We start from the raw sequence: 15751 nt of genomic DNA on the forward strand, positions 1-15751 counted from the left end.
GAGCTCAGCATGGGGTGTAGTGGTGACCCATGTAGGAGTTGTCGACACATTCAGTCTGTTCCTGAAGCCACACGCTTTATCCCACTTTGGTCGTTGTGATGCATTGAAGGTGACCTCCAGCGCAGCACGGTGCGGCAGCTCCCTGCGGCCTGCACTGTGGCTGGGTGGGCCGGTGCGCTGCCCGGGGCTGGGCGGGCAGAGGACATCTCGCTGTGAAGGCAGGGCTGTCCAGGCCGTTGGCTGCCCTTGGTTGGTACGGAGCTTGGCCCCTCAATGTGAGAGCTGGTTAGGGAATAACCAGCAGTCGTGGCTTCTGTTAATTAACTACCAGGAGTTAAGTAAATGTTGGAGCAACTGGTCTGTGTGTGTGCTTGGCGTGTCTGTCGGCAGGGAGGTTTGTGCTAGCTGGGACACGTCTTGGCCCTGCGCCTGTCTGCGGCGCAGCTCTCTGTTGCTCTGCTGGTTGTGGGGATGTGCTGGGCATGGCCTGAGCCCTGGGTGTGCTCGGGGGGCTGCCGCCCATAGGGGGGATGTGTGTGAGGCACCAGGAGCTTCCCATGAGCTATCGAGTAAGGCGCTGGGCCGTTCTGTTGATTTCCTTCTGTGGGTCAGTGTACGTCACCTTGTTTTGCTATAAGAACCGCGCTACATTCTCACTCTTAACTTTCCTATCAGCTTTGTTCCTGTTATTTTTCTGATAATCTTTCTTGAGGTTATTTTGCAGTGGAAGGAGTTTTATGTTGTGTCTGAGTCTGTGCAAGGGACTTTTTTCCCAGCAGGGCCGTTCTGGAAGGCCTATATGGGAAATGTGGATAAACACGGTCGCACGCAGTGCTCAGGAAGCTCTGTGCAGCTTTCTCCAGCTTTAATCTGTCTCCCTCTTTGTGTAGCACACAGAAGTTCCAGATGTTGTTTTAGCTTGGAGATACCAAATGGGGAAAAGTGAGTGATCTTAACGTTCACGGAGTCAGCCTGGCTGGTTCTGTATGGCAGGAAAGCAGGGAGATAAAAACTCCATTAGTGGTGCATGTGCTGCCTAGTAGCCATGAAATAACACTGTCCTCGCTGGAAGCAAGTCCCACGTTGGCGGGGTCAGTGCCAACTGTGTGAGGAGACAGCTGTGGGGTGTGAGCAGCATTCCAGTGAGAGCAGTGTGAACCTGCTGGGATGGCAGGGGGGTCCTGGTGTGAGTGGGGCAGAGAGCCGTGTCCTGTGCTGCTCCATAGGTTGTGTGCTGTAGCTGGGCAGGACGTGAAAGTCAGATATCCTGTATCTCTTCGTGACTTATTTCTAACGTGTACAAGCAGTTTATTTTTGAAATTATTGCTGCAGTTCTACTTATTTCTTTAAGAAGAAAAATGTCTGCTTTTTTCAGTTGCTGAGACTAGAAAATGGGAAGCAGTCTGCTTTCCCTGCCATTTGTCCCTTCCACTTGGTGCAGATGTCCTTTGGCCTTTTGTTTTCACTTTGGTGAGCAGCTTCCCTAAGTGCTCTGCTCACTTACGTGTAATGCTGCAATGCTCACAGTACTTACGCTGACTCACAGGGCAGAGGAGCCAAGCTTGTGCAGCTCTCCCAGTGTCTGAAGTCATGTCTGTGTTTGCTTGGAACTGGGAAGGACTTGTCCGCATCACAGTTTGTGCACTTATTCAAACAAGGGCTTGGTGTTGTGTTCTGGTTGGTTGCAGAGGAAACTGCTGTGTGTTGGTGTAAAAGACAGTTGGAGTTGTGCACAGTCATAGCTAGCTGGATGTGATTGATGATTTAGCTTGCATTGCTCTGGTTTTGCATCAGAGGTGGGTTTGTGGTGGTTGACTGACCAGCTCTGGCTGTGAGCATGGCCCAGTGCCCAAGTAGCGACTGGAGGAGCCCTGATGTCCTGGGATGAAGGGGTGGCTCAGGATGTATGGCTGTGGCAAATGGGAGATGATGGGAAATGTGGGAGCTGAGAGGAAATGCGGGAGCTACAGAGAGGCAGCTGGGGCTGAGAAGCTCTGCTGCCTACCTTTGTGCTGCTCAGCATTCCTTCACCCGCTGCCTGGAGGCACTGCTGGGGTGTCTTGGTCATGTGGTTTATGAATCAAGCCAAACTCAGATGTTTTCATGCCCAGTCTGGCCTATTTTCTGAGAATAGCTTTAGATGTCTCAGTCCATTTAATTGTGGTTTCCTTAGCGTCTAGTCCAGCTGAATTTGAGATGGTTCCTGGCAAAACTGTGTGCTCGCAGGCAGGCATGGCAGCTGCTGCTTTACCTCTGCAGCCGTGCTCCTGCAGACCTCAGAGCTCTCAGAACTAGATCTGTGCTGGTGAGTGGGAAGTTCTGCAGCACAAAACCCAGTCTGTTCGATGGCCAGGAGATAGGTGAAAAGCTGGTGCCTTCCTCTGGAGGTAGGTCTGGCTTCCCATTTCCACTGGGTGGCAATAAGAAGATGAAAAGCTTTTTCTTTTGACTATTGGGTGCCTTCATCAACATTACCAACTGCACTGAGAGGCTGCTGACAGTAAGCGGACATTCAAATGTAACTCACAGTGTCTTTGGCAGTGCTCTTTTCCCTTTTGTCTTGGGACAGCTGCCATTGAAGGATTTTTGGGTGAAGTATATTCATTCCTGTAACTTGTGCTCTCTCACGCTGGAGACAAATGGATTTATGCTGAACTCTTCCTGACACTGAAAAACAAACAAAAAAACCCAACAGTATGGTCGTGCTCTGTTTATGATCAAATGCCGTCTTTTCTTGTATTGGGCTCAGAACGGTCTCTTAGTCGTGTCCTGTTAGAGGTGGCTCTTGACTGAGGGCAAATTTGGGCATCCCGTTTTCTCTCTCAGAAGCGGTTGGTGGAGGTTCTCTCTGACTTGTATTCAGTCTGTTATGTTAACAGTTGTGTCTGAATCCTCTATGTTAAGGTGCTGAGCCTTGGGAATTGCCAATGGATGTATGTCATAAGCTTACTTTAATCAAGAGAATACAGCTTAGTTTCTGTGTGATCACAGAGGATTTGCTTCTAGGCAGTCTTTCATTCAGAAATCCAAAGCTAGACTTGCCTGTAAGGAGACGTAGCTTGTGTTCTACTTCATGTTTGCAGCTAGAAGTATGTGTGAGGTCAGTCACAGTAATTGAGCTGGTGGATAGTAATTCGATTGCTTTTGGCATCTCTGACAGCAATTAAAACAAAAGTCTGAGTAAATGTGTGGAACAATTTTCTGAAGACATGCGAGTACAGTCAGGTTTGGCAGGGCCATGTGGGAGGCATGAATTTGGAAGCATGCAGCTAGCGATGGAAAAGGAAGATGCAGCACAGAGCTCTGGAAAGGAGAGTCAGAATGGTAACTGAAATAAATCAGTAGGGAGAAGTGATAGGATGCCAAGTTATCAGGCTGAGAGTTGTTTGTGATGGCAGTGCTGAGTGTCTGTTGTGGTGATGCAGTAATTCTGTTACCAGGAGGGGCACAGAGGTTTTGGGCTGGAGATGATGCAGCCATGTGGCGCACTGGGTGCTTTTTGGACACCAAAGCAATAGTTAATGAAAGAATCTGATGAAGCAAAACATCATTCAGAGGCACGTGCCCACAGAGCATTAGGAACTTCTGTTTTCCATCTGATTGCTCCAAAAATATTTAGGTAACTTGTATTTGGCTTCCTTTGGCTAGCTGACACATGGCTGTAGTCAAGCTCTAAGGTGTGCCAAGCAGCAGCCTGGCTTCTGCTCGGAGCCCCCAGCCTCGTGCTGCACACAGGCCTGGTAAAAGCTGTGCTCCTGGTGTGCAGAGCTGCTGCTGGATTTGACCAAAATACCACAAACCATGTCTTGGTTAGGGTGCTTGGGCTGAGGGGCTGTGGGTAGGGTGGTGGTGTTGGCATTGCAGCCCACATGGAGGTTTGAATATGCCCAGGCAGGCGGGACCAGTGGGGCTGTTGGTGAGTGGATGGGCTCATGGCTGGCAGTGGCAGCACCAAAATAGATGGGGGTCCACGGAGCGCTGCCTGCTGTGCACGTGTTCCTTGGGTCTGTTGCTGGGTGTTTGACTCAGTGAGCCAGCTCAACGGCATTGGGCTGGAATTAAAAAGCACTTGCACCTTCCGAAGGTCCTTGCGTATTATGCAAACAGCACTGGCTGGTGGAGAGACGCTGCTGTGTACGTCTGTGGGAGTCGGGCTGCATTTGTCTTGTAGCAGGCTTGCCAGAATGAGAAGCGATCTTGAAATGCTGCTCACGTTACATCATCAGGCCCTAGCTACTGCACTGAACCAAACCAAAACACAGCGCCTGCCCACGGCCAAGAGATCTGTGTCTAAAACTCATGGGAAGGAACAAAAAGGAGGGGGCGGGGATCCAACCAAACTACCATGACATTGAGAGAGCAGGATTTTTCTTCCTGAGTCCAGAGCTGAAGATTTGTGTTCAGAACTGTTTGTTTTACACTGTTTATGTTGGTGGAAGCATTCAGAGAAACGGTTGAAAGGAACCTTTTTGCTACTGGAAGGTAATAAAAAGCATTTACAAACTCTGATCTTAGTGCAGCAGTCACTGATTTCACCTACACCATGGATGCACTGTTCCTGCTTCTGGAGTGTAGCTGCAGGCAGCAGGGCCGTGGGGCTGTGGGGCACTGCACAGCCTGTCACAGGGCAGCAGTTGGAATGCCTGGGCTTAGTCTGGCATACTGATGAAATGCACTTGATGGGGTAAAACAGCAGGGCAGTGTGAGCATTTTGCTGTGCTTTCTGCCTGTCGTGCAGGCAGTGCGCTACAATTTTCCCAGAATTGGTTCCCAAAGTTGATTGGGGTTGTTGAAATTTCCAGAGCAGGATGCCATCGAAAAGGTTTGCAGGATCCAGCCTGCAGGGGGCTTTGCTCAGGGCCGTGTCTGGAGGGGCAGCCTCTGAGGGGTGAAAGGAAAGCCAAAGTGAACTATAGAATGGGAAACTTTATTATAGACTGAAAACAACACGAAGAGCTCTGGAGAAAAGCTCTGGTGAGCGTATCTTTATGCTGCAGGTGGTTGGTTTTGCTGAAATGAATGTTTCACTTGGGGGGCCTGGGGGCAGTGCCTGGGACTCCCCCCCACCCCCCATGCCACTCCCATGCAGGGATGGAGGTGTTGGTACCTCTCTGGCTGCAGCCTGGTAGCTGCTTGGAGCAGGATGGAGGAGTGCTTGGTGGTGGGCTGGGAAGCACTGTGAGCTGTGGAGGTTTGTTTTTCATTGAACTCTTTCATCAGGTGTTGCACAGATGAAAGCTTTATGAAGTAAAGGAGTGCCTGCTGGGTAGTGAGCCAAGTCTCAAAGAAGTCAACTTCGAGTGAGTAAGTTAGAGCTACTAGGTGTTAGTGTGCACTTTTTCTAAAGGCATAGAAAGCTTACATGTGCAACTTCTAATAGCTAGAAGTATTTGTGCTTGGATTTTACACAGAGCTTGTGGATCAGTCCAGGCTATTGATGGATGGCAGAGTTCCTGTCTTCCATTCATGTTGTGTTGGGATCTGAGAGCTCCAGGGGAAGGCCATGCCTCCCACAGCCAGTGCTGAGCTGCAGATAGTTCCGTGTTCTGTGCAGATTGGCTCGCTGGGTGCCAGCTGAACTTGTCTCCACATGGGGTGATCATCTGGAATGGTGCTGGCAAAGTGACTAGTGCTTAAGGTTGTCTGTAACTCTCAATTGTTTTTAACAGGGAAAATGTCCAAGAGAATTTCCACTGCCCACCTGTGATGCAGCCCTTCTGGTGGAGAATGCCATGCTCCCCTCTGCAGGGAACTGTGCTTCCTGTAATACCTGTGCAGAAATACATTGCGTACCATGCATCTTAACATCCTTGTTTCGTCTTCATGGTGCTTAATGAGTTTCTGAACTGTGCGTTAGGCATCAATAATTGAGATGTATCTAACACAGGTGTTGTGAATTGATACCTGCTTAGTGCCGCAGTTGTGCACTGAGGTGAAGCTGCTGCATGCTTGGCTGATCACTGACTGCCTGATGGCACTGTGTCCAAACACACCTGTTTGCCTGTATCAGTGAGACCACGTGTGAATTGCTCCTAACTCCCAGGGTGCTAGGGATGAGATGATCAGTGAGCTGTGTGCAGTATCATAGGGTCTTACGGAGTGTCACCGTGTGCAGGCCCTGCAAAGGCAAGGTGATCCGCGGTGCGGTGTTGATCCTTGGCAGCTGCCTGCAAGGTGATAAATAATGGGGAAGGATGGCTGAGTTTTCCAAGGCACAAAGAAGTTGCGATATAGGATGAGGCTTTCAGGTCAATATAGAAATGTCTGGGATCAGTGGAGCAGGCCATCCGCTGCTCAGTTGCTCGGGATGCCCCACCGATGCAGTGTCTGTGCAGCTTTGCAGCTGGGCTCTGGCCATCTCTTTCACAGAGCCCACAGCCCTGCTGGGTTGTTCAGCCGTCCTGCAGGGCCAGCCCTGCCTCGTCCTCTCCCTGCCCTCCTCTTTTTCAAAGGCAATGAGAACTGTGTTTCTGGCCCATGTCTTTGACCTAGATAAGGTATTTTTTCCTCTTGGATAAATATGTGTTGTTTTTTTTTTTTTCCAGACGTTGTGGATATTTCTAATTTGTTCTCCCATGCTGTGCAATATCTGCAGTTGTGGCAGCTGAGGACAGGGGGTGACAGCATAGACAACAAATGGATTCTTGCTTGTGGGTGCCAGGAGGGAGGCTGAGCAGGCCTCTATTTCTGTAATTGCTTTGTTCCCTTGCTATTACATAGGAAAGGAGTGGATGTGCACGAGCGTATGCAGAGCTGCCACTTTGTGAGAAGTCGATGTTAGATGTGTTTCCTCCATGTTTGATGCTGTACGGGTTGTTTGCTGCCTGGCAGTTGTGTTGGGAGTTTGCGTTGTGTATGATGTGTGCGTGTGGGTGTGGGAGGCCCAGCACCTCTCACACTTGGTTGTCTCTGTTCTTGGGGTGATTTGGGACATGCGTGGCCTTGCAGGGCACTGCCCTCCTGGATCTCGATGTGCTGCTGGGTGCCCTCTGCCCACGGGCGGTGCTGTGGCTGGGTTTTGTGCTGCTGGCATAAGAACACCCGGATCTGCCCTTGTCCTGACACACGGAGCGCTGTTGCGGTGCTGCTCTGAGGAGGTTCGCGTGTTCCTGTGAACTTGGATTTCAGAAACGGCCAACCGCCGTGCGATCTGTCAGTTTTAAGCGCCCATCTTTGCTTTTAAAGCTTGTGCCGCTGGCGAACTGTGCTCATGTGTGGTGGTTGAGGATGGCAGTCGCAGCCCAGCGCCGGGGATGTTTTCTTTTGATAGCGATCTGGTGAGGCGCATGCCAAATACGCGCGGCCCTCGGGGCCTTGGCCTGCTGCCGCCGGGGCTGCGGGTGACAGCGCGGCCGCCTGTGATCCGGCGGAGCTGCCCCGGGTCGGCGTGCCGCGTCTGCGCTGCATTCAGATGAGCTGTGACCCCGTGTCTGCGGCGCCGGGCCGCGCTCTGCCTGCTGCTGGCGCTGCGTGTGGGGCTGTGCTGTGCGCGGGGTGGGGGCTTCTCGGAACCTGTCCTGCGGAATCTGGGGCTTCATGAATGCAGGCAGAACTTAGTTGTGCCCCGGTATGGTGAGGTGGGCAGTTTTAACTGCAGCTCCTCTGCCAAGGGATGTGTTTGCTGCTGCTCCTCTGCTTCTGGGAAGCTCTCCTGACCCTTAGGCTGAGTTGCTGCAGTGCCTGCCTGGGCTGGGCTTGCCCTGTGGCAGCAGGTCAGCAGGCCTGGGTGGATCTGCCTGCTGCCACCCCTTGGGGATGTGTCTATGGTGACCCATAGCAAACTTCCCATTTTCTAATTGTGCTTTTCTGTAGGTGAAAAAGTTGAAACAAGCAATGTTTTTCCTTGCATGCTGATGGTAACGTGCACAGTACTGTATCCTGTTTGCAGCTCTGCTGTATAGTAAGCCCTGGGCGGGATGGAGTATGTCACGAAGTGCCCAAGGCACAGGCACTCGTGTTCTGAATGCCATCTAGTGGTAACTGACATTGCAGTCGTTCTCAGCGCTGGGCGTGCCAAAAGTTTGCAGTCAGATGTCAACAAAGGCTGATCCACGGAGAAAGGAAAATAAATGGTACATGCTATTTGTTTGCTGCTTTCCAGTTCGTCTCCTTTGGGATTAAATCCCACTCTCTCCCCTTGGGAAAAGTTCTCGTGGAGCAGTCCCCTCTGGTGTTTTGGATCTATGTCTTAGGTTTCTACGGTGTTTTGTTAAAGACTATTTTGTTCTTTATGTTAAAAACTTATTTTCTTTCTCTGAATAAACAGTAGGTGAGAAAGCATGCATGCTGGTGTTACCTGAGTTTTTTTTTGGTTCTCGTGTATGTGCAGTACGTGCTTTGCAGACAGGTCTGGCTCTTTGCAGCCTTGCTCTGTGCTCCCTCTGCAGTGCACGCTCACTGGGTACCCGGGCAGCACCAGCCTGCACAGTGCTGCAGGCATTCTGGCCCTGCTCTTGGAGGCATCCAGGAAATGAAGGTTCACACAAGCCGGGTTTAACTTCTTGGTATTTGGCTTTTCTCTTGGAGAGGACAATGCATGAGGTCTCTTTGTAGCCTGGGTTTTGCTGTTTGCTTTGCCGATAGCTGAGTGCTGGCTGTCCTGCAGCCTTTGGTGCTGGGCTCTGTGGGTGCTGGGCATGGAGCCCTGGTGGGATGGTGGGCACGGTGATCCTAGAAGCCATGGTGGGTTGGTAGGCATGTTGTTGGGGGAAGCAAACGGCAAGTGTGTTGCTGAGTGAAGTCATCCATGGGTGCATTAGAAAGAGCGTGGCCAGCAGGTTGAGGGAGGTGATCCTCCTTAATATCTGAAGGGAGATGGGAGGCAAGTGGATAAGGCTAGGTTCTTCTTGGTTGAGTGTAGCAATAAGACAAGGATCAGTTGCCTCAAACTTCTGCATGGAAGTTCTGTACAAACATGCAGACACCCTTATGGTAAGGGTGAGGGAGCACTGGCACAGATTGCCCAGAGAGGTTGTGGGGTCTCCTATGGAGACATTCAGGACCCAGCTGGACACCTTCCTGTGCAACCTGTGGTAGGGTACCTTCTATAGCAGCAGTTAGGACTTGAGGATCTCTTGAGGTCCCTTGCAGTCCCTGCAAATCTGTGATGGTCTGTGCTGCAGAGCACCCTTCCACGGTCCTTTGGATGAGGGATTGAGAGTTGAGGGCTTACTGGAAGCCCTTGTGTAGCCAGTGCATCACTGCTGGCCTCAGCACTGTTACTGCTCACTGCTGGGGGAGGCTGGTGTCTCTGCTGGGGGCAGTTTGGTTCCCCTCCTCCTTTCTGGGACCATGCTTGTGTGTGCTTTTGGCTTTTGTCAGTCTTTTGATGAATCATTATTGAAATAGACTGCTTGAAAGGAAAAACAAATACTTGCAGGCTTCTCCTGGTTTCAGCACGTAGGTAGCATGCCATTATCTGCTTTCTCTGTCTTCTGTCCCTTCAGCATGTCCTGAGCACACACTTCACGTGTTCAGCCTCATTTCTCGCAGAGCTGAGCAGCCTCCTGCTGCCACTGCTCATGGCCCCAAGCAACAGCTGAGCCCGGCTCTGCTGCTGGGGACGTGGGGACTCTGCTGTCCCCGTGCTGGACCCTGGGCTGGCTGCAGCACTACGTACTGGCTGCTCCAGGGCAGCTTTCTCCTAGCCTGCACCTTATCCATGAGTGCTCGCTGATCGTGCTGCATGTAGCCTTACTTGTGTTTTGTGATTGTTGGAGGTGAGGTACTGTGTGTTGCCAGGTCTTTCGACAATGGGAGTAGAAAGGCAGGGTGGGTGCAAGCAGTGGGAGGTGGGTTGTGCCAGAGGCAATGATGCTGGGTGCTGCTTGCTCCTCCCTTCAAGCAGGGAATCTCAGAACTGGAGCGCACAGGGTCACAAATCCTTGACCATGTTAACTGGTCACAAAACAATCCCTGACATCTTTCCAAAACTAATCTGTGTCAGGAAATAAATACAGAAATGATTTGGCTTTAGTCACCAAGCATACAGGCAGCCTGTTAATGGTATGAAAAGGCAGCAACAGAAGATAGCTGACGAAAATTGAAAAATGTTGGTACTGTCATTTTTCTGTCTGCTGCGTTGGAATGCAATGTGAGTAAGCAAATGTAAGTGCTGCTTGCCAGAGGCACTGCAGCAGCCCTGTGCCTGCTCACCAGAGCCATGTTGATCTGGGTGTGCTCCCTGCTGCTGTGTTGTGTTTGGGGCTGGGGCAGGTGGGTGGTTTGGAGTTGGAGACCCATGCGGCTGCTTGCCATTCTTTGCTGTTCTCTGCAGTCCCAAGTTCTCCACCTCTGAGACGACCCCTGCTACAAAGAAGTTCCTTGTCAGTAGCCTGTAAAATAGCTCTTCAAAGTGAAAAGAGAGCTTTTGTGTTCTTGTAAGGAGCAAGTATCCTGGAAAAGGTTTGAAGTATGTGAAAGAATTCACTCCTTTATTTACTTCCTTAGAGGAGCCCTTGCCTTTGCTGGGAACACATAAATTCTTGCACAGGACGTGGGTCAAGCAGACGGAGCTGGGATGGCTCTGCCGTACATGCAGTGCTTTCTCTGCCATCCAGTGCCGGTTGCTGCTGGTTGAAGAAAGTTATTCAGCAGTTTCGGCTGAGACCATAGTGCAAACAATGCAGTTTTACACAACTTCCTTTGAAGTTCATAGCAGTTTAACTCTTTAAAACCTGGTTGGTAAAGCAGATCTTCTATGTTATATGCCTGCTTGCTGCTGAAAGGTTGCATGCTGTCCTCTTGGCACACTTTGGCTACATGCTATAGTTGCAAATTATGCTTCTGTGACTATACAAGAAAAGTATAAATCTCACTAAGAAACTGTGGTAAAATAGAAGTTTTGTAGATGTGGGAAACGACTCATTTAGGAAATGAGACCAAACTTGGTCGTCCTGCACTTCATTTATGGAGTTGATGGGAGATGTGGAGAGGCGCTGTTTTGGGGTGGTTACACATGGAGGCAGTGCAAGTGTGCCCAACTCTCACGTCTGTCTCTTCCTGCAGGCCTACAGTGACAGATGGAGCCATGGCTCTCCCCGTGCTGCTGCTGCTGCTGGCCCTGCCCTCCCGCAGCGTGCAAGGTGAGTGCTGTGCTGGTGATGGCGGGGAGAGCTCTTCTCAGCACTTGGAGTTGCTTCAGAGCCTGCTTTTTGCCTGCTTGTGTACAAAATCTACAGCGTGTGTGGTTGACATAGGGCTTAGCAGGACCTGTGGGGTGGAATGGGAAACCTGACTTGAATGGCAAAGTTTTGAGCAGCTCTTTGCAGCACAGCGGGCTGAGGTGGAGTTGTGTTACTGGGTTGTCCTCTGGAGGGCTCTCATGTCTGGGCTGTTCAGCACGGCGCTTTGTCTTCTCCGTGGCAGCTCCAGTCAGGTCTTTGGAAATGCTGAGTGACTCCAGTTGTTGTGTGCATGTAAGGCTTTCAGATGTGCAGTGCGTGTAAGGTTTGCTTCAGCAAAATGGAAGAAGGGTGGTGGTTCACCTGAAGGCTTCTGGATGTTGTGTGATAGCTGCTTCCAAAGCTGCCTGCTGTCAGCGTGCAGGGAAGGCTTTCTGCCAGTGACTTCCTCAGCTGTGACTGCATTCCAGGTGATGTGTGACATGCACAGAGTATCTGCTGTGGCACATAGGTGCTCTTTGCCTTGTCAGGTCCTTCTGAAATCCCCTGAGTTTGTTCTCAAATATTGATGCAAATAACAAAAGCGCATGATGACTGGATCCTTGGAAAAGACTGTGAAGTGGGGAAATACATGTGTGCAGGTTTGGTGGGATTTTATTTGTGTTTACAAAGCAGAGATTAAGGCACGATTGGAATAGGAAGCAACTCTAGACAGATCTTAGTGGAAATATGTTAAACTATTGTTTTTGTCCATACAATATATTCTTTTAAAATAAAGTTTGATAGCAGTTTTCATGCTGCACCTCCTTATCACGCTTGAAGTACAGCTGGTTCTTTTCAAATAAAATGTTAGTAGCTTTCAGAGCCATTAAGGAGTGCAGAGCAATGGCAGGCTGGGCTGGGGCTGTGCAGCGCTCGGAGCAGCTGTCTGGGGGCTGTGGTCCACCGACCCATGCCAGCTGAGTGCACAAGGAATGTTTTCCTGTTTGTGAAGTGGAGCTTCCTGTGGAAGTGCCTGCAGAAGAGCCATGCCAGCTTTGCGCTTCTGTTTGCTTTATTCTTTCCCTTCTCCTCTCCCAAATTTCCTATGGCGCATTTTTTTTCTCTGTGCACTTAATGCTGCTGTTCTCTGGGGCCCTGTGAGGGATGGATGCTGACCCTGTGCTGCCTGCTCACCTGCTGCCCTGCCCCCATTTGCCCCCAGAGCTGCTTAACACTTGTTGTTTAAAAAGAAAACCAGAATTGTTGTTTTTAAATATTGTGACCTTTGTGCTTGAAGTCCCTGTCGTGCTGAGTGATTTCAGCAGCCCTGGGCTGGCTCCGTGTTGGGTTTGTAACCTCTTCACATGCTTTGCCAGTTCCCCCACTGGGAGTGGGTTGTCCTTAGAGAGGAAACGGAGACTTTTTGTGCTGCATGTTTTGACTTTTTGTACGTTTGTTTAGTTTGTCGTTTGCTGACCATATGACATAGCTGACATAGCATTTATTTTGAGTCAGAGCTGAAGAAATATCAGTTAGTGGTGTTGTTGTAGTACCAGTGAGACGAGGTGGCCCCGTGCCTGTTTCCTTGGCCGCTTGGGCGGGAAGTGGAACGTTCCTCTCAGTGGAGAGAACATCTCAACTTAGAGATGCTACAAGGAATGCATGCAGTGTATTTTTCCACGGGAAAACGTGGTGAGGACAGGCAGCCCTGTGGGTGGCTTTGTGCACGTGAGGATGTGTCATTGTGGTGCAGCATCCAGCCTATGAGCACCTGTCGGGGCATGGCAACCACTGCTGGCCCTGTGCAACCTGCACGGCCTGTGTGCTGAGTGGCACTGCAGGGGCATACATGGGGGACAGGGGTGGGCGGTAATGCACTGCGAGGCTGCAAAACCAGCTGGGTAAACTGAGGAGCAGTTTGGGCATGAGGAGTAACTGTTGTGAAGGAGAGTGTCTGTGTTCCCAGCCCAGAGGTTCTTTGCCAAAGGGGTGGCTTTCTGCTCTCTGGCTGGTGCAGGCTGCCCTAGGCCTTGAGGGGTCCCTGGGTGGGAGGTGGGATAGAACAGGATGCGAGCCACAGGGGCTGTCCGTGCACTGAGCAGAGTGTGGGCTGCAGGGAAGCTGGCTGACTTCAGGCAGTTCAATAGTGGAAAACTATACTTATGTATTTGTTCACTGTGGGAGGGCAGAAAAAAAGCAAGAGGAAAATAAAAAGAGTTCTATTCCCAGTGGGCAACCTCCAATGATAGGCTCTGAAAAGTTGAACACGTGGTGGCATGCTGCTGTGTTAGGAACATCTGTGTGCTTATGGCTGGAAACGTCTGCTAGAGCTGAAAAAAGAATGTGAGCGAGTCTGCTGTAAGAGTCCATGCACCCAGGGAGTGTGTGCAGGAGCAGCCTCATCTCTGTTGCCCTGAGCAGAGCAATGCAATTGAGTTTAGCAAATCTCCTTTACAGTTACGGTTGGTTTCTCTCTGCTAACTGCCCTTGTGCAGACAACACTTCCATGCTGTACCCCTGCAGTAGTGCCTGTGGGGTGATGTAAAGCTGAGCCCTGGGAATGTGAGTGCTTGGAGTGGGCAGATAAGACTGGTATTTCTTCAGTGGTGCGGGCTGGTATCTCTGCCTTGCTGAATCAGATAAATGGGTATTGTTAGCTCCTACTTGGTAGTTCCTCTGTGATAGCTGCAAGCAATATCCCTTCCCTTAAACAAAGGATTTTTATTGTCTTATTCTATGGAGATAACTAAATCTCTCTGTAAAAGTAGTTACAGAATACGGTGTGTTTTTTCCTCACCTCTCCCTTTTTGCAGACGAGGAGCTGAAGCTGAATGAATGTGTGTGTGAAGGCATGTCATGTGGGAATGGAGACCGCTGCCAGGGCCAGCAGTGCTTCGCCTCCCTGAGCATTAACGATGGTGCTAAGGTTTACCAGAAAGGCTGCTTCCAAGTCTACGAACAAGGGAAAATGACGTGCAAAACTCCGCCATCTCCTGACCAAGCTGTGGAGTGCTGCCAAGGATACCTGTGCAACATGAATATCACTGCGAAGCTGCCCTCTTCTAAAGGTGATGGTTAACTTACAAAGAAGGAATTCTGAGCAGCTGAGTCATGGCAGCACACCTTGTGCAGGTGTGCTGCTGCCTCGACTGTGTAAAAGCCTCTCCCAGTGTGAGTGGCCACCGAGCAAACTGCTGGTTGTGGAAGTGTTTTCTCCAGGCGTTCTAACGTTTTTTCTTTTGTTCTTTCTCTTTTCCAAGGGCAAACCCTGCAAGGGGAAGCTGCAGGTTACAGCATGGAAACGCTGATCATCGTTATACTGGCTCCCGTGGTAGTGCTGGTAGTTTTCTCTGTGGTAGCTGTGCTCATCATCCGGAGAATACAGAAGAACCACATGGAGAGACTCAATTCTAGAGATGCAGAATATGGCACAATTGAGGGACTCATTGCTTCAAATGTCGGGGACAGTACATTGGCAGTAAGTAACCTTTGTGAGTGGTAAAAACTTTGCTTCCAAATGCCCTCACAGCCCCTCCAGACATGGCCATGGCTTTATGCTGCCAGCATGACATTTAAGTGTCAGGACTTGTGTGGGGATGTTACTGTGTTCAGAAGCCACAGTCCACAGTTTAAATGAAACTTAAAAAAAAACACAAAACCCAAACCAAACAAAAAACAAACACTTTTGCAAGTATAGTCTCCTTGACTTGGAGAGTTGCTGTAAGCTCTAGTCAAACATTTTCTGCTTCTACAAACAACATCTAAAGCCACTGAGAAGCTTACATATCAGCAAAACGTTTGTACAGTTTTCGGGTAGCCTAAAGTGATATGAAGGTGTAAAAATGTATTGTGATTTGATGTTTCAATGACAATTTGAAAGACTGAAAAGGATGTGATGATGGGCAGAGAAGAAAATACAGGTTGTCTCGACTTAAAACTTCAGATCTGAGTCCCGTGAACTTGGTAAGTGGAGGAGTAGGAAATCAGTGAATTTTTTTTGACAGAGGAGAGTAGCAGCACTTCTCATTTTCTTTGGACATCTTGTTCAAAATTTGATTTTTAAAATGTTTCAGGTCACTCAGTCTATGGAAAATTAACATGGAGAAGTGTTTCCTTGTAAAGTTTTGAAGTATTGTACCTTGGCCTTATTTTAAGTAACAGTAATTGAAAATGTTTCCAGCAATGTTCGCATCAAAACTGAGCATTCATGGCTTCAGGAGTACATTGAGTGTTACTGAAACCAGTGCCTTCCTCCTGAGCTTGAAGTATTGGGTGGTTGGTGTGGCTGGGAACAGGCGCTCTGTAAACTGCAACAGCTTTGTGTCACTGCTTCAGCTCAGCAGTATATAAATTACACGTGGTAACTTTTTTTTTTAATGTCTTTGGCTCTCTTGGAAGGCTTGATTCTTGGCCTTAAAAGAGCCGGTTTGATGTGCTCCCCACAGATTAGGCAGGTATGCAACTTGATCGTCTGTAAGCACTGTCTTCCAGCTCTTATCTCTTATCAGTGCAAGACTGTTCCCATTCCAGTTGCAGACCTTTTGCTCTTTATTGTTTCATGATCCAAGGAAACAGCAGTTAAAGCCTGGGAGAAATAAATTAAAAAACTTTCTTTCAAAAGAAATTGGAGAAGTTGCTGGCTGTGA

At 49.7% G+C, this 15751-nt stretch overlaps 1 protein-coding gene across 3 annotated transcripts in view; it reads left to right on the forward strand.

The window, feature by feature from the left end:
* Positions 1 to 385: 385 nt before the first annotated feature.
* ACVR1 (activin A receptor type 1) overlaps positions 386 to 15751 on the forward strand; it is a gene marked incomplete at its 3' end in the record, with an annotated part of 30396 nt that continues 15030 nt past the window's right edge. For 2 of the 3 annotated variants that reach the window (XM_079538813.1, XM_079538814.1), the window contains exons 1-3: positions 11012 to 11084; positions 13919 to 14173; positions 14366 to 14583. In XM_079538813.1, the coding sequence (XP_079394939.1) occupies positions 11030 to 11084; positions 13919 to 14173; positions 14366 to 14583 (528 nt within the window). In that variant the 5' untranslated portion in view covers positions 11012 to 11029. Of the gene's footprint in view, positions 608 to 11007; positions 11085 to 13918; positions 14174 to 14365; positions 14584 to 15751 lie in introns of those variants that run through there. The other variant, XM_079538812.1, reaches the window with a different exon arrangement.

This window comes from Tetrao urogallus (genome assembly GCF_951394365.1).
Source record: "Tetrao urogallus genome assembly, chromosome: 8".
Lineage (NCBI taxonomy): Eukaryota > Metazoa > Chordata > Aves > Galliformes > Phasianidae > Tetrao > Tetrao urogallus.